At 35.0% G+C, this 22028-nt stretch overlaps 4 protein-coding genes across 4 annotated transcripts; 3 read left to right on the top strand and 1 right to left on the bottom strand.

The window, feature by feature from the left end:
* The first annotated feature begins 2739 nt into the window (after window positions 1–2739).
* On the top strand, window positions 2740–4205 carry LOC116116729 (annexin A3-like). The gene is made up of 4 exons (XM_031402791.1): window positions 2740–3201; window positions 3458–3676; window positions 3750–3839; window positions 3913–4205. The coding sequence occupies exons 1-4, from the start codon at window positions 2950–2952 to the stop codon at window positions 4126–4128; spliced, it is 777 nt and encodes a 258-aa protein (XP_031258651.1). The 5' UTR covers window positions 2740–2949; the 3' UTR covers window positions 4129–4205.
* Window positions 4206–7922: 3717 nt separating this feature from the next.
* LOC116116544 lies at window positions 7923–8828 on the top strand. The gene is made up of 2 exons (XM_031402602.1): window positions 7923–8068; window positions 8195–8828. Exons 1-2 carry the CDS (start codon window positions 7987–7989, stop codon window positions 8725–8727), a joined length of 615 nt encoding a protein of 204 aa, XP_031258462.1. The 5' UTR covers window positions 7923–7986; the 3' UTR covers window positions 8728–8828.
* A 1600-nt stretch (window positions 8829–10428) lies between these two features.
* Window positions 10429–11095, top strand: LOC116116534 (inactive protein RESTRICTED TEV MOVEMENT 2-like). Its single transcript, XM_031402594.1, has 2 exons — window positions 10429–10568; window positions 10688–11095. The coding sequence occupies exons 1-2, from the start codon at window positions 10439–10441 to the stop codon at window positions 11014–11016; spliced, it is 459 nt and encodes a 152-aa protein (XP_031258454.1). The 5' UTR covers window positions 10429–10438; the 3' UTR covers window positions 11017–11095.
* A 4080-nt stretch (window positions 11096–15175) lies between these two features.
* On the bottom strand, window positions 15176–16556 carry LOC116116532 (mavicyanin-like). The gene is made up of 2 exons (XM_031402592.1): window positions 16344–16556; window positions 15176–15617 (listed from the first exon to the last, which is right to left on the bottom strand). The coding sequence occupies exons 1-2, from the start codon at window positions 16507–16509 to the stop codon at window positions 15313–15315; spliced, it is 471 nt and encodes a 156-aa protein (XP_031258452.1). The 5' UTR covers window positions 16510–16556; the 3' UTR covers window positions 15176–15312.
* Between the last annotated feature and the right edge of the window lie 5472 nt (window positions 16557–22028).

Below are 22028 nucleotides of genomic sequence, written 5' to 3' on the forward strand. Positions count from 1 at the left end.
ATAATTTTTTTTTTTTTTAACATAATATCTCTGGTTGTTGAGTTGGGATTATATAGGCCTCAAGTTCCTGGAAATTCTCTTCCTCATTTCATATCTACAATCTTGACTTTGTGCAACAAAATGTCTATCTCAATATTATAATGTCGCTTCTTGTAATTAATTAATCTCGGAAAACTTCACAAACTTTTATTCTTTAAATACCTGTGTATATAAAATTGGTATATCTTATCACTTATTTGGTGATATTGTGCTGTTTTTGATAACACAAGGTTTATCAATATGCAAGATAAAAAAATGAAATAAGAAAATAAGAAGAGGAGTTAACTATCATTGAATGGTTTGATGGTAAAAAGAACAAAAAAAAGATTTAAGTTTAAGTGGTTTTTCGAATTTGAGTGGACTAGTCACGACTTCTGATCGGAGTGGCCGTGAGAGCTCGTACTCGACCGATAGTTTCAAAGTCCAATCGAGGTTTGCATTAACTGATCCGAACACCTCGATCATCCAAAAAAAAAAGAGAAGTTAGAAATGAGGTAAGAAATAGGGAAATAAATAAGGTGGGAATTATGTTTTTATTTGCAGTCCAGTCCAGTCCAGTCCATCCCTTACTCTTTACCTGTTTTTAGTGAAATTAGTGCACGTGGTGCACGCAGTCACTTTCATTTTATTTTTCAAACCATGTGGCCTCAAAATAGTTGATTTGTAAGGATGGTTTTGACTAAATTTTTTATTTCTATTAAAGCAGAAAATTTAGCCAGGTATTAAGATAAATTCCTACTTTTAATTTATTAATATATAATATTCAAGAGGTTCATTATTTTTTCTATCCTACTTTATAGACCAATTTTTGTTCAAACGTCAAATTCTAACCCAAGTTTCAACATATTATTTGTTTACCATACAGAATACAAAGTCACCAACTAACATGTGACATGCTTCTAACTCTTTCCAAAGTAAAAACAATAATTCCAAATGTTTTATAGCATTTTTCTTTCTTGTTCACCAGGGGTATTCGGGCTAGCTGACACGTACCTCAACTAATCCTTTGAAACCTTAGAACTGTCAACTGGATAAAAGCCCTAGTAGCCACCCTTATTAGGGCATGAGAAAACTCAAACTCAGGAGCTTATAAAACTTTTTTTGCTCTTTTACCATTAAGTCACTTAGTGATGGTTAACATTTGTAACCAAAAGTTGGAAATTGATCTTGTACTCTCAAAGATTGTTTTCTCAAAAGATTAATACACACAATTTTTTGGTTTCTCAAATTCGAAAAATAGAAAATCATTCTCGAAAACAATTAATGGCCCTAAATTTTGGAAGCAATTATGTGGAGCCTTAAATCCTCTCCTACTTTTGAATTGTCCAAATCAGTGTTCTAAAAATCAGACTGGACCAGATAATCGGACCGGTTTGAATGGGAATCGACGTCATCTCTAGTCCGGTTTCTCCTGAAAACCGATATTCTTAATCAAACTAGATTGAGATGCGGTTGGACTGTCAAAATAGGGCCAAATCGTGGTCAAATCGCGAGTCAATCTCGTCAAATTCCGGCATCATTCGAGGGAGATAACACTACCATAAGACTTGACGGCATCTCCACGGCAAAACCCATCCATTTTCAGTGGTCGCCGTCTAGCCTTTCGTCACTTGCCGTCCACCTATTGTTCACGCAACTGTTGGACTTCCTTCTTGATGCTGGCAAATTCCGACGCCATTAGAACTCCCTAACACCACCATAAGGTTCGATGGCACCTCTATATCAAAAGCCCCATATTCCAAACTTCGATTGGCTGTTGATCACTGTCCACCTATTGTTCATGCAATCGTCGACCTTCCTTCTTGATTCTAAAAAATTCCGGTATCGGTAGAACTCCTTGACACTACCATAAGATTCGTCGGAACCTATACATCAAAAGCCCCATGATTCCAAACTTCGATTGGCCGTCGATCGTCGTTGCCGCACCACTCACCAATCTCTTCACGCGACAGGGGTGTTTTGGATAGATTTCAAACCTTAAGGGAGTCATGTGTAATTCTTTAGGGGTGTTCTGATGAATTTCAAATATTTAGGGACTAAAAAAGTTTTGCAGTATACGATCCAACCGGCCAAACAGAACCCTCAAACAGGTGAAAGGCCAGTCCGGTTTTCAGAACATTGGTCCAAATGAGAACTTTATGTAAGAGTTGAAAACCCAAAAGGAGAATTGAAAATTTATCTGATAGAAGAACATTTTTCTCGTTTCCTGAATCTAAAAAATAAAAAAGTCATTCTCAAAAAACAATTAATGACCTAAATTTTTGCCACATAAATGATACATATTAATTTAATGTGAGAAAAAGAGAAATATGCTTTGATATAGAAAACAATCCAGAATACACTGATTTTTTTAACATCGATTAATTAAGAAAAAAAAAAACCCTTATTTACTGTCGAAACAAGAACTTTATGTAAGAGCGGAAACGCCAAAAGGAGCATCAAGAATTTTTCTAATAGAAGAACATTTTTCTTATATCCTAAGCCCAAAACAACAGAAAATCATTACCAAAAAAACAGTAAATGATACATAGTAGAGTTAATGGGACAAAAACAGAAATGGTTTTAGGAGTATAAAAGAAAGAGAATGGGCATTGAAAAGTTAGTAAAAAAGAAAGACCAATTTCATAGTCATAGTCTACATGGAAATCCATATTGTTTATGCTACAAAACAAAACTCACATGGGCACATGTACAGTATACTTTTTCACTTTCTGTGCTGCACACCTTTGAATCCCACCACCTCCACCAATAATTTCTCTGATACTTTCTTCTCAAAAGCTAAGAAATTTCTCTTCCTTCTCCTGCAAGTAATCCCTTTTAAGTCACTCACACCTTTCATGGACTTCACGTTCATCTATTGTGTGTGGGAAAACTTGAAAAGAAAAATCTTTTCTTTTGCAGAAGAGCGAGATGGGTTCTCAGAGAAATGAGGGTTCTGGGTTGTTGTTACCTGCAGCCATGGTTGATTCACATGAGAGAGATGCAATTGTGGCTAGGGAAGCTCTTGAACAAGGTGATGTTAATTTTAAAGCTCTTTTTGAAATTTTTGTGGGCAGGAAATCAAGTCATATTGTCCTCATCAAACAAGCTTATCAGAAATTATATAAAAGGCAACTCGACCAAGATATTGTCAGAATTGAACCCTCGCATCCCTACCAAAAGGTTAGCCTGTTTATCTTATCAGACACTTTCCACCACTTAAGACTGTTTGTGGTACTCTCAAAAGCGCTTTTTTACAGCCATTTTTTGTTCCTTTTGATCTGCTTTTGTGGAGCGCTTTTACAAGAAATGTTTTTGATTAAAAATTGGTGTTTAAGAACCATGTCAAGATTCAAGAAAGATTGCTTGGTCATTGAATGGTAAATTAGGTGTGAAAATTGAGGACATTGTTGAATATTTTAATGGTGAAATGGAACAGATTCTTGTGGCCCTGGCGACGTCACACAAGGCTCACCATGCGGATGTTAGTCAACATATAGCAAAGTGTGATGCAAAGAGGCTATATGAAACAGGGGAGGGAAGTCCAGGAGCCATTGAAGAAGCTGTTGTTCTTGAGATTTTCAGTAAAAGGAGCATCCCTCAACTTAAGCTCACATTTTCTTGCTATAAACACATCTATGGACATGCCTATACAAAGGTAATTAACATTACTTCACCATCTTCACTTATCTTTTAATGGTTTCTTGTGCTAATTACCTTTACATTGTCAGTCTCTTAAGAGGGGAAATTCCTCCAAGTTTGAAGATTCTCTGAAGATGGTTGTGAAATGCATACTAAATCCACCCAACTATTATGCTAAGGTAAACACAAACATCTAAACTTTAAGGAACAGCGGATCTCCATAAGTTCTGATTATATGCATATTGGTTTCAGAGATTGTATGCAAGCATTAAGGGGACCACATGTGATAAGGGGGCCTTGGGGCGTGTGATTGTGAGCAGAGCTGAGATAGACATGGACGAAATTCAAAGGATTTTCAAGAAGAAATATGGAATGGAACTAAGAGATGCAATATGTGAGAGCATTCCATCTGGAGATTACAGAGATTTTCTTGTTGCTTTAGCCACAAAAACAACTTCAGTTTCATAATTTCCTTGATACTAGTAGAGGAATATGTTGATTGTAGCATGCAGAGCTAGCTAATCAATTTAACCATTTTACTGAGTTTTGAGTGCTTTATTTTGAGTTTTTGATAAGTTCAAGCAAAAGCGACATTGAAAACCCATAAAAAAAAATGTCAGGAATTGTTTTAAGGGTATTGAATATAATTCAAATATGGGGGCTTACCATTTACCAATTGACAGCAAAAACTTAAAAGATGTCAGGAATTTCTTTAAGAGAAAACGACTTTTTCCCACCCAAGGTTTGCCTTAATGTTACTTTTTCACCCAAAAAATTTCAAAATACCATTTTTTCACCCGAAGTTTATATTTCGTTACTACCTAAAGCCAATTCTGACTACAAAAATTATCCCTGTTATCACAATTTGAACTTTCAGTCTCCTCTCTACAAAACCCCTCTTACTCTAACACAAATTTTTCACCAATTGCCGGCCACTATAAAGCTAGAGTTTCCTATTCTTAGTTGATTTCAAAGATAAATATTCAATCAGTCACCACCATTCGATCCACCGGCCTCCACTCTACAAAACCCCTCCTACCCTGGCTCTTAGTAACTCCCTGAACGTCAACTGAGAAAGTGAAGTGTATTTTGGCTATTAATGAAATATAAACTTTGGGTGGAAAAATGGTATTTTGAAACTTTTTAGGTGGGAAAAGGTCATTAAGGCAAACCTTGGGTGGGAAAAGGCTGTTTACTCTTTCTTTAATGATATTTCTATTGAATAACATTAATATGAGGCTTGCTGACATAAAAGGAGCATACTTTTCCAACTAAGCAACCATTTTGGATGAGGAAAAGGTGCCTACAATAGGGTCCTTTTCCACTCTGTTTTGGTTTCTAGAATGACTTTTTACATCTCTCGATTAATTTATTTTAGCTTGAACCCAATTTCCCATTTGAGAATTCAAGTTTATTGGATTTTGAACAAATATTCAGGAAAAAGATATGTCAAATTGAACTAATTTAACTACCTCTAGGTAGCTTGACGGTTCACTTATGATTTTTGGATGTATTACACGAGAGGTCCTGAGTCCGAATCCTCACGACTACTAATAAGGGGTAGCTACTGGAGGCTTACCTGACCATTAACTTCAGGACCCCGAGAGATTAGTTAAGGTGTGTATAAGCTAGCCCGGACCCTCCGGACACCAAAACAAAAACCAAAAAAAAAAAAAAATCAACTAATTTACAGACGTCTCTAATGTCTCTGTTACAGGCCCAAAATAGCCTATAGTCCAGATTTTTCTGAGCTATGAAGCAAAACAAAAACAAAATATTGTTTGTCTTGAGTCATGATTGGAGGAGAATATGAGAAAGGATGATCCAGGAACATAACCAAATCAATTCTTTTGGTTTAAAAAAGGAATTATTCTCTTTTAAACTGCAAAGAAACCTCAAATGCCACCCTATTACAAAAAAAACTCACTACATATAGACGCAACACCAAGAAATGGAGAAACATATCATTTCTTCTAGAATTCTTACTTCTTTTGAAGAAAAAAAATAAACAAAAACTAAGCTGATATAAATGGAAACTCAACGTTCTCATGAGGAGTTCGAACCCATGTGCAAATGGCAACAAGAGGAACACCAATCCATTCTTGAAGTCCATCTCCAAGGTATAGTACTATATTATCATTGAATACATCAAAATTTCATTGCCATTAATTTAGTTTCTTTAATTTCAGTATTTTTTTTTTTTTTTTGGTAGGTTTCAAGAAAGATCAACTAAAGATTCAAATCAGCAGTTCTGGTGTTCTAACAATCACCGGAAAGCGTCCTATCGATGAAACTAAATCGACCGGGTTTCACAAAACAGTCCAGGTTCCCAAGGATTGCAGAAAAGGGGGAATTCATGCAAAGTTATCTAGTGGTATTCTTAAAATAATAATGCCAAAGAAAAGTCTAGAAAGTGAAAAANTTTCAAGAAAGATCAACTAAAGATTCAAATCAGCAGTTCTGGTGTTCTAACAATCACCGGAAAGCGTCCTATCGATGAAACTAAATCGACCGGGTTTCACAAAACAGTCCAGGTTCCCAAGGATTGCAGAAAAGAGGGAATTCATGCAAAGTTATCTACTGGTATTCTTAAAATAATAATGCCAAAGAAAAGTCTAGAAAGTGAAAAACGAAGCCATGAAAGAGATGATGATTGTTTCGAAGAAGCCAAGGATCAGCCTGCAACCAGTACTGGAGTAGCTACATTGACCAGGATTAACGCAAGAAAATGCATGACTGCCCTGAGAAACTCAATTCGAAGGACTGGAGTGGATAGAATTACAGCACGGCGACTTGGGGTAGCGATTGGTGTGGTGGTGGCGGTGACTGTGGGAGGATTTTTAGCGTACAAAATTCGCCAGTCTTTTCATTCTTTTTAAGGACTAATTAACATACATTGTTGTATATTCATTTGCTTGATCCTGCTGTGTTCAAATACTGTGAAACTTACTGTTGGTGATGAATAATGTGTTGAAATGAAATGGAATGAGCTTCATTTGCCCTTTACTACTCATCTCCAACTTAATCAAAATCTTTCTCATTTGATTCCTGTAAACTCAAGAATCAAAGATCTCATAAGTTAGATTATCAAAATATGTGGTAAACTGAAAAGACGAAGTTGAATGGAAGATGAAAGCATCAGCTTTCTCTCTTAAATTTCCAGAGATTAAGACTGTAAGAGGAAATTTACTATTATTACTCATAAATTTTTCTACAATCATAAGAGGAAAACTTTTCCTTATAATATTTTCAGAAAATCTGCAAGTAAAGGGGTAAAAGTAATTTAAACCAACACTGAAGAACAGAACTAACGAGCATAACAGACTTAACTAACTTCTTATGACTTCCTAAAGTAATCTGGCTTGAGCTCAACCATCTAATTCTTTATGCTGGACTTTTTACTAGTAGTTTTCCCGGGAGGAAAAAAGAGTAAATCTAACGTATTCTGTTAGCAAACTGTAGAGAGGGAAGGTTTGAGAGAACTTTTAAACTTGCGGGTGTCATTGTGAAAAATGCAAACCTCAGGATAGGTGAGGTTGATTTTTCTCTTGATCGGATGTGTTGAGAGTTTACTCTAAAAACAATTGGCTTCTCTCAAGTAAATAACCTCAATTATGACTCAGTAAGAATAGGTGCATCTTTTATTTAGAGTTTTTAGTCTTTTTTGTTTTTGGTGACTGAGAGTGTTCGAGTCAGTTTGCGCATACCTCAATTAATTTTTCAGGGTCTGAAGTTAATAATTGGGTAAATCTCTAATGGTCATCCCTATTGACAACTGAGGAGAATCAAACTCATGATCTCTTGAATAATATACCTAAGAGTCTCTATTCTACCACTCGGCCACCTTGAGGTGGTTTTCTTTGTTCATCTAGTGATGAGAAGATTGGAATACAAATTTTTTTTTCCATGAAATCATTTAATCAACAAATTTTAGTTATTAGATTAAAGTTTAACGGTAATGTTTTTTTGAGTGTTTTCCAACATCAATGACCCATTAGCTTAATGGCTAGACCCTAAACACGTGCCTAAAAATTAAGAAAAGAAAAAGTTATAAACCAAAGTAGGAATATTGGCTTTCCCATTCAGGAGGAGAATGCAAAGAAGGATTGTAAGTAAAGAGTAAAGACCCTAAAACAACAAATATCCTTTGGGTTTCAAAAAGGAATAATTCCCCGAAAAGAAACCTCGTCATGAACAATCTGCCATTAAATATAAAAACCATATACAGGAACATGGAGGGACACATATCTTTCAGTCGAGATTTCCTTATCATATTCCTTCAAGAAATCGAAGATCAATTAAAGCTACAGAAATTCCTTGGCAAAAATGAGCTCTTACGATGATTTTGAACCCATGTGCAAATGGACAACAGAGGAAACCCAAGACATTCTTGAAGTGCATCTCCAAGGTACATTTCAAGAAAAATTAATGATTTTACAATAAATCAAAATTTTATTTCATGTCATCTGAATTTAGCTTTCAATATAATGTTTATTTATTTATTTTTTTTATTATTTATTTTTTTTTCTGGTAGGTTTCAAGAAAAATCAACTGAGGGTTCAAATCAACAACAATGGTCTCCTAACAATCAGCGGAGAACGTCCTGTGGATGAAAATCGAAGGAGCCGCTTTCGCAAAGAAATAAATCTTTCCAAGAATTACAACCTAGATGGAATTCGTGCAAAATTTTCAGGTGGAATTCTCTACATAACAGTGAGAAAGAAAACTTCTTCCATTGAGACACCACATGGTCAACATACATTAGCTCAAGAAAATGAAAACCCGAACCAACCAATTAATTATCAGGATAAAGAGACTAATGGTTCAGAACTTAAAGAATCAGGTAGTAAGGATAATAATATTGCAGCCAATGGAAATGGAAGTTCTTCGTTGGAGACGATAAGAAAGCCTACAGAAAGCGCAGCCGAGATAAAAAGTTCAATCACAGGGCTTAAAATGAGTGGGAAAACGGCACTGAAACTTGGGGCATTGGCGGTGGTGGTGGTGGTGAGCATCGGGGCCTTCGTTGCCTACAAATATCGCCAAGCTTTTCAAGTTGAGGATTAAACTCTTGATACAGAAGTCTAATTCTGGTTCTTAATTTTAGCTCTTTGAAACAAAATGTTGATAACAAATATTAACGTGTTGAAATGAAATAAGCTCCATGGGCGGACTCAGGAGATTCGATTCGGAGAAGAAATATTGCATTAATTAATTTATTGAAATTACAAATAATGATTGATTAATGCATAAATCTATATTTAAGACGTAACAAGATTATATACAAATGGTATATAATGAGTATAACAATATATATAATAAATGTACTTTTTTTAATTCAACTTAACCGGGGTTCTCCGGGCCAACTTGTGCTCATTTCAACCAATGTTTTAAAACCCAACCCGGGGTAAAACCCGGCAAAGCTTTCGGGTCCCGGGTTGACCGTTGACAAAAACTATTAAAATTCAGCAAATATACCCCTAAAAATTACCGTGAAGTCCCTATAGGTTTGAAATTTATCAAACACACCTCAATTGCAAATCGACCGACAACTGATTAGCGGCGGCGACACCCCAGCTACAACCCCAATCGTCCCTTGAGCCCATTTCTATCAAAATATACCCAAGATCTGGCTGAAATAGGTTCGATTTCGGCCAGATCCCACCGACGACGACATCAGCATTCCAGGCTAGATCCCATCGATTCGAGCGTCAACAACCCTCCCCATCAACCCAAAATTACTCCCCTTTTCCTCCCAACCAAAATCCACCCTGCCCCACCCCCGTTAGCCTCGTTAATCGTCGGAAAAATCTCATCATCGCCATTGCCAGTTTTGTTCGATTTTTGGTCGATTTACTCACCGGAAATCAACTTTTTCACCACCATTACATTCACTGGAAATTACTCTTCAAAAGCCCCAACATTCCGATAGTCAATTGTTCGCCGATCATCATTGGAAATCCTAAGGTATTGAGTGAATAGGAAAAATTTAAATCTGGCCCGTTGAAGCTTCCAAGTCCCGGTTGAACTGGTTCAACCCTGCCGGGCCAGGTCGGGTTTTAAAACATTGATTTCAACTAATCTCTTAGAGTCTTGGAACTGTCGGTCGGGCGGAGTTTTGGAACTGTCAACTAGATAAGAGTTATAGTGATAACCTATATTAGTGTCTGAGGGAACTCGAACTCAGAAGCTCACGAAACCTTCTTTTTAATTCGACTTTGATAAATAAGATTTGATCATTATAGAATTAGAGAAAGAATCTTCCTAGCTAGAAACAATTTGTAAAGAATTAAAACTAGAAACAATTTCCAAAAAAAAAAAAAAAAATTCCGTGGTGAAGTTCTAATTAACTCAATCTAATTTCATGTTGCCGAATAGTCAAACTCAGATTGCAAGAATTAATATACAGATGGAAAAAGATGGTTGCCCCAACTCTTTTCTTTCCTAAATCATACGGTCATTAGTAAAAAAATGATAGCTTTTACAAAAAGCCAAGCATATCATTGTCGTCTTCCATCGATCCCCATGAAAAATTAAAGACATAAAGAAAGGAATACTTGACCATATGAAACAAGTAATTGAAAGCCCTTATAAAGACAAAAAGGAATCATTCTAGCTAAAAAAGCCTTTCAGAAATTTCATTGAACTTTCTAAACCCATAAAGATTTTTTTTTTTTCTTTTCTTTTCTTTAAAGTAACTGAGTATTCTCATAGACTGCTTTAAAATCTATAAAGGGATATCGATTAAAAAACTCTCTTAAGACAAACATCTGTAGAAATGTCTTCTTTCAAAATGATCAAAGAAAAATTGGAAATAATGCCTTCCAAGCAAACCGTTGAAGAATTTGAACCCTACTGCAAATGGCAAAAAGACGGAAGGGACACTATTCTTCATGTGTATCTCAATGGTATTGTATTCCATCCCTTCTGGTCAAGACAAAGAAGATTTTCAATTAATTCTTTAATCCATAGTGTTTTCATAACTAGTTTTCCTAAAGAAAATCTTTTTGTATGTTATATTTTGTAGGTTTCAAGAAGGAGCTACTCGAGTTTGATGACCCCAAACGTAAATTGACAGTTAGCGGTTACCGTATTTTGGATCAGTATACAATTCAAAACTTCACGAGAACTTTTGAAGGTCCAAAAAATTGCGAAGTAGATGAGAATAAACTAAAGTTTACTGGAGGTATTCTTTCTATAACCTTCCCTGAGAAGGATTCAACGTCCAAGGGTGCAATTACATCCATAACAGAATGGTGTTTCAATGAAAAGATTTGGAAATATGTAGAGAGAATTGGTATGGTGGGCGTTGCAGCATGTGTGTTGATCAATTGTTGTCTGTGCTGTAGTGCTTAAAAGAAGCTGAAACTTGAAAATTAAATATATGTTGAAAATTATAATGTTGTATATGGAAATAAACGTGAGGTTTAGTTGATTATGTTTTTTCTTTAGATGTTTACAAGCTGCTTGTTCTAATTTAGGTCTGTTTTCAAGTAAATTTATTCCAATAGAAATGGTCAAAAAAGTTGGGTCGAACTTCGCTATGTTTACTGTGATGTATGCTAAGAAAGAAAAGTCGTTTATTTTGTGAGAAAATTATCTAACATGCACTAAATAATATTTTAAGTTAAAATACGCGCAAGATATTGGTGATTACCAAAATAATAATAATAACAGCCTAATAGAAATTGTTATAGATGCTCAACAAGTTTAAGAGATGGATGTATCTTTTTCTAACATTTTGATTGCATGCATCATGGATTTGGATATGGATCACATAGATACGATTTCGGGTATAATTCAATTTGTATAATTGTTGAACTAACCCCATAAAAATGTAAAATTCATTTATATTAATAATTAATTATTTAAATTAATGATGTATAATTGCTGTAATTTATAATAAAAATATTTTATGAATTTAAATACGTAAATTTTAGTTATTATATTTGTAACAATTAATGTAATCAAACCCTAATTGTATGGTTGACGTACGAAGTGATGCAACAAAGATAAAACCCTATCCTAGATTTTAGGGCTTCTTTATTAGTTTTGAGGTACAACGTTTGGGTTTGCCATCCATTACTGCTTATGAGATTGAAGCAGGTAACTGCAAATTCTGATTTCCCAAGCAGAAGTTAATGTTATCCTTTGGCTTACACTGAAGAGATTCCAGGACTGAAAGGTCCTGATAGCAATTTTTGGGTATGTAAACCCCAGCAGAACTACAACCGTTCAATTGTCCTGATTTTGAATCAACAAACAATCACGCGGCCGTCAGGGAAGCGTCCTGTTGGTCCATCTAAGAAGCCATTCTGTATATAGGGCTTGAAATTTGCTGGGTTTTCAGGGTGGAGTTTGGGTAATTGTTGTTTCCAGGATCTACAGTGAAGTCTCCAAAGATGAAGAAGGCACAAGTCTTCGACAATTGCCTGATGAAGCCTTCTTACTGAATTAAAGAAATACAAACAGATTTCCTCTCATCTTTTCTTGCTGATTGACAAAATTACTCTGTGTCAACCAAAATCATTTTGAATTGAGAAGAATTCATAAGGATTGTATATGCCAAAAATTGTCTTGGGCCTTTACCATGCAGGCCTGATGCTATAGTCCAATTTTGGTTGGACCTATGTTAGAATTCATGTCATGGGCCATACACATGGCCTAAACTCATTCTCCAGACCGGGCATCATCATTGGCCCTCCTAAAGCCAGGCCCATCGGTCCATGTTAATTAAGACTCTTTCTATTTGAATTTTATCCTAATTCGTCCACGATTCCTTATCTTATATGAATTAAGACTCCTAATCCTGCTGGGACAAGTAAATCAAGATCTTTCATATTCATTAAACCTCTACCATTATAAACTTAAAGTCCTATTAGGATACGAAGATTCTACAACTACTATATAAACATTGGTCACTCCTCTATATATTTTGGGATTCGACATAAAATCTACTTAATAATCTTTAACAAATTCATTCTATATACAGAGTTCAATTTATTTTATTATCATTATTATTATTATTGATATTTTTTATGTCTTCTCTACTTGAGATTAATTATTGATATCTAAATAGTCACTAAAAGAATTTTTTTTTCAAGAATTTATACTTTTTAGTTTAGCGTTTATAGTAATATTTTACTGCATGGATCATGAAATAATTATGTGAAACAATATTGTGTTTTCTTATTTTAGAAGATTGTAGACATTATTGCAATATTATGTTTTCTTATTATAAAGTTAAATATTTGTATAAATAAGTGATGTATTCACAATTCAAAATAATTCAATACAATTAAGTTGAATTATTTAAAGATATCTCTTGGGTATACTTCAATCTTTTAGTTATTTCTTTTGGTCTCTTAAAGATATCTTTCGAACATACTCCGGTATTTTTTTTTTTTTATTTGCCTACTCAAACTCTGACAATTGTCTCTCCTCCATGTAAAAAGAGATGCCTAGAAGAGGAATTCTTGATGATATAAAGTAACTAAAGTCGTAAAATAACAAAAAAGAATTATTCTCTTCCAAGAGGAAACTTGAAAGAAACCTCTTGGAATTAATGCTTTGCCCATTGAAAAGAATTACTATATATGCCATTTTTCAAAGTGAATACTTAAAAATCTTTATATAGACATTCTGAGTAACAGCTTTCTTCAATCAAATATTGCATAATATTTCCTCCGAAATATTCTAATCCAACACAAAAAATAATGGTTTCCGAGATAAATAAGGAAAAATTCGAACCCTATTGCATATGGCAAAGGAATTGCAAAGGGCCAAACGACGAGATATACTACGATGTGGTTGAGATGCATCTCCATGGTATTGTATTTTATCCCTGTTTTGATCATCAAAAGAAAGGCACTTTATTTTTCATTATAGTTTACTCTTTTTCGGAGTTTACAGTCATCAAAATGTATTTGGATATTGCTGTCAAAGGATTAATTACGTATTAAATTTTACATTGTAATTTACTACTTTTTATTTGGTCAAGTTTTATTTTTTTAATATTATTTTATACAAAATATTAACTCATATAATATTTCGATATTTTTTTATTATAGGTTTCAAAAAGGATGAATACTGGATTAAACCCAAGGGAAAAATCCTAATCGTTAGGGGTGAACGTTCTGTGGATGAAAATACAAAGAATGTTTTCCAAAGAGATTTTGAACTTGAAAGAGTTCATGACGGTAATAAATATAATGCCAAGTTTACTGGTGGTATTCTTCGTATAGAAATCCCGAAGAAAAGATCGTTTTCAACTCTAGTTAGAAGCAGCATGAAGAAGCTCGCACTCATTGATCATCACATGAATCCATCAGAGGATACACTTGAATGGACATTAGTGCTATTAGTTATGGTGGCGGCTCTTGCATGCTTTATATGCAAATATCTTCCTAACTTCTGTAATAAGTTAAAAAATTAATTAAGTGTTAACTGGTGTATTGTATTTTTAACCAAAACTCTGAGGCTTCGACCTTCTTTTACATTCTTATATGTTGAATTGATGGCTTTGTTTTTACTTTAATATATATTGAATTCGTATTTGGTCAAATTAAAATATTGGTACTGTAATTGGCAAATATGGATCAGGTGATATACAAATTTGATGGAAAATATTGACCCATTTTGTAAAATTTGTCATAAATGGAAACCATATGAAAATTTAGAAAAGTATTAAGTTAGCTAAAGGAGATAAATTGGTGGACATATATATNTCCATCAGAGGATACACTTGAATGGACATTAGTGCTATTAGTTATGGTGGCGGCTCTTGCATGCTTTATATGCAAATATCTTCCTAACTTCTGTAATAAGTTAAAAAATTAATTAAGTGTTAACTGGTGAATTGTATTTTTAACCAAAACTCTGATGCTTCGACCTTCTTTTACATTCTTATATGTTGAATTGATGGCTTTGTTTTTACTTTAATATATATTGAATTCGTATTTGGTCAAATTAAAATATTGGTACTGTAATTGGCAAATATGGATCAGGTGATATACAAATTTGATGGAAAATATTGACCCATTTTGTAAAATTTGTCATAAATGGAAACCATATGAAAATTTAGAAAAGTATTAAGTTAGCTAAAGGAGATAAATTGGTGGACATATATATATATTCCAAGTAAAGTAATATTGGGTATAACTAATCCCAGAGTCTAAAGGATTTGTTATTCAGCCACAAAGAGAGAGGTATAGATAGTTGTATTGCAGAAACTAAAATTTTCCTTTTTCTCAGAAGTTTCACACTTATTAGTTAGATAACAGATGAGACTACTAGTATCACTTATTATTATTATTATTGAAGAACTCCTTTACAGGCAGGTTAATTTTTCTGAAAATTCCATATTAATGTTGGCTTTTCATGGATTTGAGAAGATACGTCTGATATAATAATGAAATATCAAGAGAAATTTTTGAAGAATTAATTTCAAATTTTGAAGTGTACAATCCTACTCTCAAAAAATGATAACATAATCTTATTATTTATTTTTTAGAGCTTCAAATGATCGCATGAATACATAAAAAAAAGCAGCTTATCCATGCTGCTTAATCAAATTAATAATGCAGAACTTTATTAATAAAATTAATTATTTTGACACAATCACTGAGGTTATTATGATGTTATCTCACACCATTATATCAAGGTGACCAAAACCATGACTGCCACAACCATAAGCGAAGAGGCAGATGACACAATTTTGAAAGCAGCCGAAGGAGCAGCACCCTCTTTAACAGTAATGGAAAGCTTCTGCCCAAGCTGACAATGGTTTTTATCACCGTTACCCTTACCGCAAATGTACCACTTATTTCCTGGAGTACTAAGAGTGATTACGTCATTTCCACTGGAAAGAGCCGAGTTTGATGAAGGAACTGTGCAGTTATTGAATTCAGTACCATTCACTTTGAACACATTGTGATTAGGAGGCGTGTATTTGAACACTGCAAAAAAAAAAAAAAAAAAAAAAAAATTATTATTATAAGGAGTCATGATCCATCACAAAATAATTTCTGTGATACTTCTGTCTGAAAAGAATGAACCAATGCTTTGGCTTTCAAGAAATTGATATTTACAGAGCATATTAATATGTTTAGGATTTGCAAAATTGAATTTAGAGATCGTTTAGAACAAAAAAGGAGACTAAATTTTGTATATTTCGGAAACATATATCATTGGATACGTGATGTATAGTTTTAAATAGAGTAAATGACTTTTTCCCACCCTTTGCCTTAATGACATTTTTTCACCCAAAAAGTTTCAAAATATCACTTTCTTATCCAAAGTTTATATTTTGTTAATACCCAGAATACACTTAACTTTTTCAGCCGACGTTCAGCCTGTTACTAAGAGCCAGAGTGAGGGGGTTTTGTAGAAAGGCGACTAGAGGTTCAAATGGTCATGACGGGAAGAATTTTCACCGTCAGAATCAGTCGAAATCAGCTTTGAATAGTAACGGAATATTAACTTTGGATGGGAAAGTGGTATTTTGAAACTTTTAGAATAAAAAGTGTCATTAAGGCAAACCTTGGATGGGAAAAAGTCGTTTACTCTTTTAAATAAGCAAAAAGGAAGAAAAAAAACTATAAGCTGATATATTTTCGATATCGTAATCTAATTGATTAGTGAAAATCAAATTATAACAATTTCAAAAAAAAAAAAAAATGTACCTAATGTGTCATTAACGTGAAATTCTTTATCCTTAGCCCAAGCTTGATAATCATAATTTACCGTCCACCCGGAGTCACCACCAACGATGTATTCTTTAGCCACGGCAGTTGCAGGGAGAAGAATTGCGAAAATGGCAAGGATGACAAACGTATAATTAGAAGCCATTGATGGAGTTTAATTACTTGGATTAAAGTAAATTATAATTTGCTCCAAATATGATTGTGTTAATTAGGGTTCCATGGAGAGTCTATATTTATAGCAAATTTTCAATGGTAATTAAATTACTTCGTTAACTTCAAAATTAAAAAAGAAACTGGCGAAGGATCGGCTTACATAGTAGCATATACCGTAATTACACAATGTGTTAGACGTGGCGAAAGCAAGGAGGGGGTATCTTTGAGTCAAGATATATGTTAATAAGATGGTGAACTTGGTAATATTAAACAATTAATATATAGATTTAAGTTTAGAGATTAATTCGAGGTATTGTTGTTGACTGTTGAAAGCTGCCGGCTGTAGACGAGGAATACAATACATTTGTTCCAATGTTCTTTACTCTTTGTTGTTTAATTAGTTCTTTACCGCCATATAGATCCACTCCACCGGCCAAATTCTTCAGTCATTTTGATTTGAAATTAAATGGGCATATAGTATATAATATTACACATGAATTATATTATATCAAAGTCCAATGTTGTGAACACTAGATCATGAGACCTTGTTTTGTTTAAACTACCTCTAAGTAGTTGGTGGTTCGCTTGAGACTCTTGGATGTATTACTTAAGAGATCATGAGTTCGAATCTCGACGATCACTAATAAGGGGTAACCACTGGAGGCTTATTTAACCGTTAATTTCAGAACCTCAGAAGACTAGTTGAAGTATGCGCAAACTGACTTGGACACCTTCGGATGCCAAAAAAAATATTTATATTATATCGATGTAAAAAATTGATTTAACTTGATTTGTGACACTAATTTATAATCATATGTTAAAATAATCTAATGATTTACACGTTTTTGAGGTGACTAAAAAAAAAAAAAGTATGTAATTTCATCTTCTATCTCAAGTTTATAGGATTGCAATGAATGTATGATCAATAAATGAAGAATTCAACTATCTATATAGCCTTTTAAAAAGTAAAAGCTAAATGATACTTTCTAACCTGTTTGATAATCTTCGAGAGCATCGATGTTGCATACTTCTGACATTAATCTCTTCTTTAACTTGTTGAGTGTTGACCACATTGCATCACTTTGTTTTGAGGTTTTTTACTCCTTCCATGAATCTCAATACACTACAAGAAAAAATGTGTTTTTCCAACAAGTTTTCGGCATCAATATAAACGATCCCTTCCGACGCTATAAAATGTCGGGACAAGTGTTTTATCTTCTTCGACATAAAGTATGATCAATATAGACTTTTTAGCCTACTACGATTTAATCTTGACATTGCAATATATTTGAATACACTTTGAAGTCTGCTACCATGCTACATTGGCATCGTCATAGGTCTTGTTGTGCTTATTAACCTGGCGCCATAGCGCGATGGAGTCGTTGTACCCCTTTCCTTAATTGTGTAAGAGAAGCTTGGAATTAATTCATAGATGGAAGAGAAAGTACCATGAATAGTTTGCTGTGTAGTACATGTGCTAGTGTACTGTACTATTAAGTTTCATGTTATTAAAATATTATAAACAAAGATTTAATTCGTTACCTTACTGGAGCAGACACTTTGGATTATAGTCACTAGTCAATTCATGAGTCATAACGTAAATATACTATATATACAACAAACTAACATTTTCTTAATTGTGTTTGATAAATATAAAAACAATTTGTATTATAATAATTTAAGTTCAGATAGCCTAGCTCTTTCATAAATAAATTAGAGAAAAATTAGTACTGCGTACACATTTTAAACTATGAAAAACTTATTGGCATTTCAGCAGCTCTTAAGACTTAAGTATTTTGTAATTAATCACACCAATTTATTATGCCACTGCTAACAGAAATCTTTCGTGTTTAACATCAAGTGTCAACAACAAGCAAGTTCATGAATTCATTAATTGATTAGAAATATTTTTTGTATTCGTTAGAAGCGGCAGAGCTTGGTCTAAAATTTCTACTATTGGGATCAGTAACGGATCCAGAAATTTTGTTAGGATGGGCAAAAATTAAAATTAATCGTACATTAATATTTTCGTCCATTAATATTTCTGTTAAGGTGAGCCAAAATCTAGAAATTGTACATATTAGTATTTTTTTTTTAAATTAAGCTAAGGGCAAGTGTTGGATCCGCCCCTGATTGGGATCATGCATATATGTCAGCGGAAAAGCAAATGTTCAACTGGTATAGGGATGGTAAAAAAAGTTTAGTCAATTTTAATGGTAATTAACTAACCCCTGGGTGATCGAGTTGTTCGATAAGAATTCTTGATTATATTATTCAAGAGATTATGAATTTGAGTTTCTCCTCGGTTGTTAATAGGGGTGGTCACTGGAGCTCTTACCTTGTCAATAATTCCAACATTCAGAGGGATTAGTTAAGGTGTGTATAAGCTAGTATGAACAACCCTAGTTATTAAAAAAAAAATTGTTTAATTTTAAGTGTAAATATGTTTCCAACGATATTAAAAGAGTATTTAATTGTTATGGGCTATGGGATAATTCTTGTTTTCTGCCCCTTATGTCGTAAGTCTTAACCATGATTAATTCAAGATAAAATTTGATTGGATATAAGCCACTTTGAAATATATAAATAATTAGGTCAACTGAATCTTGGATTTGAATCCATTCAATTCAATTTCAAGTGGGATAAAATCTAATATAGAATAAATTAATATAGACCGAGTGAAGAAAAAGTATTTATGATCATCCATAGCTGAAGGAATGTATCAGCCACAAATGAGAAAATTTAGCTGCCCGGTCCCCCCAAGTATGCATTTAAGAAAATGGCCTTGAAACTGTTCATCAAATATTTTATAATTTAGAGAAGATGACGTGGCATAGTTAGGATTAATTAAACACGAAAAATGGGTTAAAATGAAAAGATTAAAACATATGTGGGCCGAATCAGAAATAATGAAAGTTTTCAAAATTTGAAATTTCGCAAAAAACAAGCCCACACTCTATTCCGTCGCTTAATCGAAATTCATCAGTGAAAACGCGATTTCTTGACGAAAGGGAGACGCGATTTTTTCCGATCCAACACCAATTGATTTGCACCCTAAGTCAATTTCTTGAACCCTAAACCGAATACCGTCGCGATTTTCGGCGATATAGTCGCGATTTTCGATCGATTTGTGAACCCTAAGATCGATTTCTTCAACTATAAATGGAATCTGCGCGATTTCCGGCGATACAGCCCATATTTCCAATCCAAACTACAATTTTCACACCAAATTCAATCCAAAACCATGGCTGACACTCACAATGACGACGACAAACCAACGCCACTTCGAATCCTCGATTCCGGTGGCGCAAGCAGTTCAATGGCTGCTCCGGTCGATCATCTGACCATGAAGGCGGTCCACACGTAGAGGAGACGCCGGCGGCACAAGAACAGAGGGAAGAACCAGCAAAGGGGTCTGAAGACGGGAGTCAGGCGGGACTTCAGGCCAGAAGGAGGATTCCGGAGAGAATGCAGGCCAGGAGGTGGATTCCGGTGATAATTCAGGGCAGGAGGAGTCGCCGGAGGATCCAGGCGACGAGGAGAAGGCCGGCGAAGATAGGGTACGTAGTTTGGATGTTGCTTGTAATTCGCTTAAGCGATCATTTATATCGCTTAAGCGATATTCTGTTTACTCGTGACGCAGCAATGATCGCTTAAGAATCATGAGTGTTTACTCTTGGTGGCTTAAGCGATCTTAGGTCTGGGCAGAATCACAGATTAAGAGATCTCTCAGTTAACTTTTGGTCGCTTAAGCGATCTTGCATGAGACAATAAAGATCTCTTAAGCGATCCATGATCGCTAAGCGACTACAGTGGTTTTGGTTTATTTTTGTTGATGACATTTTATTTATATCGATTGTGCAGATTGTGCGGACGTAAGCTGTAGAGAGTACGAGTTGGAGCCTATAGGAGAAGGTACCCTACTTCCCTGCAAGGGTGAAGTGAGGTCGAGCTGGGAGGTTTTTGACAGAATAAGGGCCCTTTAGTAGAATGAGGCATGGTGAAAGAGATTTTGGTGACACTTGTTCGATCAGTTTTTAAGAATTGGAAAAAAGTGGAAAAAGTCATTTTGGGGGCAGGGAGTGCATTAAATGTTGATGCACTCAGTAAATGCAAGAAAAAAAATGAAATGTGGTTGTGGTGGAGGGAAAGCCACTACGGTTTGGTATGATGGAGTATGCGTTGGTGACGGGCTTAGGATGCGGGAAAGTGCCAACTAAGGCGGAGCGGGCAGACGAGTAAGGAAGAGTGCGGGAGCCATAAACTTTGTAAAAAGGTTTTGAAAGGGGCAAAGTCTATACGGAAAAGTTTTAGAGAAGAGGCTATCTACAGTTCGGTTTAGTGATGCAGAGAAGATAAAAGTGTGCTTGATATTGTTTTTACATTCTATCTTATTGGCTGGTGACTCAACAAAAGCTATTGAGAAAGATTGGTTGCTGTTATAAGCGACTTTGGGTTCTTTAATGCTTATCCGTGGGGACGGATATATTTGAGCGAACCATCAAGAGCCTGAAAAAACCAGACATGGCGTTAAAGCATGCCGAATGGGCGGGGAAGGCTAAACCAAGCACGTATAATTGTGTTGGCTCCCATGGGCAATGCAGGTAAATATTAATAGCTCTATGTTATATTTTTTATAATATGTGTGTTTGATAATGACATGGACTGTTTTTTTACAATGTAGGTTGGATGTACGAGGCCATCCCTGTCTTCGCTAAGGCGGGGGGGAGGAGCAACAATGTGAATGTGCAACAGCAATTCCTAGGATGTTGCGGTGGCATGTCGAGAGCTGTAACCCTTGGGATTATGGCCAATTAGAGATTGAGATTCAAGCAGCTGGGGTAAGATTGAGGATTAAGCTTTTGAATATGCAGTTGCTTTTTTATTTTGCTTCAATCTGATTGATTTTTTTCTTATTGCAGGGAGTCGTCCGTCCCTTTTTGACCCCTATGGGGATGAAGCGAAGAGGACTATGTCACATCTTTCAAAGCAATGGAGGATGAAAGGGATGAACAGTAGACCGCCTGATGCGGGACCTAAAGGGGTCACGCATTGATGGCAGTTGCAAGGCCATTACTTGAGTCGTGATGCTGAGGATAATGAAGCTCGGGGGCCGAGGATGAGGAGGGAAGAGGGGGAAGAGGTTCGTATGCCTCAGCAAACCGGTACAACAGTACCGCTTTGCCGAGACATCTGCGTAGGGAGAATGAGGTTGTTGACTCATCAACGGCCTGTTTGAGAGTTTTACAACAGCCGTTTATGCAAAGCTTGAGCAGATGGAAGAAACAATGAAAAGGGTGGAGAAGAAAGTGGATAAGGTGGGAGGGAAAGTAGCTAGAATGGAGGGCGAAGTTGGTACAATGGAGGAGGAAGTTGGTGGAGAATTAAAGGCGGTTGAAGTGCAAACTGGCTTGAAAAGAGAGAGCCGAAAGAGCAAGTTTGTGAAATCACCTTACATGGTAGTGACACAGGTAAAGAAGAAGAAAATGAAGAAACAAATGGAGGAACAAA

Source organism: Pistacia vera, unplaced genomic scaffold, assembly GCF_008641045.1.
Source record: "Pistacia vera cultivar Batoury unplaced genomic scaffold, PisVer_v2 Contig78, whole genome shotgun sequence".
NCBI lineage: Eukaryota > Viridiplantae > Streptophyta > Magnoliopsida > Sapindales > Anacardiaceae > Pistacia > Pistacia vera.

Excerpts from the sequence above, each read along its gene's own strand:
- LOC116116729 (XM_031402791.1), top strand. The coding sequence starts at position 2,950 with ATGGGTTCTCAGAGAAATGAGGGTTCTGGGTTGTTGTTACCTGCAGCC. Across the intron at positions 3,202-3,457 it reads CCTCGCATCCCTACCAAAAG|ATTCTTGTGGCCCTGGCGAC; the intron begins GTTAGCCTGTTT and ends GAAATGGAACAG. Across the intron at positions 3,677-3,749 it reads ATGGACATGCCTATACAAAG|TCTCTTAAGAGGGGAAATTC; the intron begins GTAATTAACATT and ends TTACATTGTCAG.
- LOC116116544 (XM_031402602.1), top strand. The coding sequence starts at position 7,987 with ATGAGCTCTTACGATGATTTTGAACCCATGTGCAAATGGACAACAGAG. Across the intron at positions 8,069-8,194 it reads TCTTGAAGTGCATCTCCAAG|GTTTCAAGAAAAATCAACTG; the intron begins GTACATTTCAAG and ends TTTTTCTGGTAG.
- LOC116116534 (XM_031402594.1), top strand. The coding sequence starts at position 10,439 with ATGTCTTCTTTCAAAATGATCAAAGAAAAATTGGAAATAATGCCTTCC. Across the intron at positions 10,569-10,687 it reads TCTTCATGTGTATCTCAATG|GTTTCAAGAAGGAGCTACTC; the intron begins GTATTGTATTCC and ends TATATTTTGTAG.
- LOC116116532 (XM_031402592.1), bottom strand. The coding sequence starts at position 16,509 with ATGGCTTCTAATTATACGTTTGTCATCCTTGCCATTTTCGCAATTCTT. Across the intron at positions 15,618-16,343 it reads TCACGTTAATGACACATTAG|TGTTCAAATACACGCCTCCT; the intron begins GTACATTTTTTT and ends TTTTTTTTGCAG.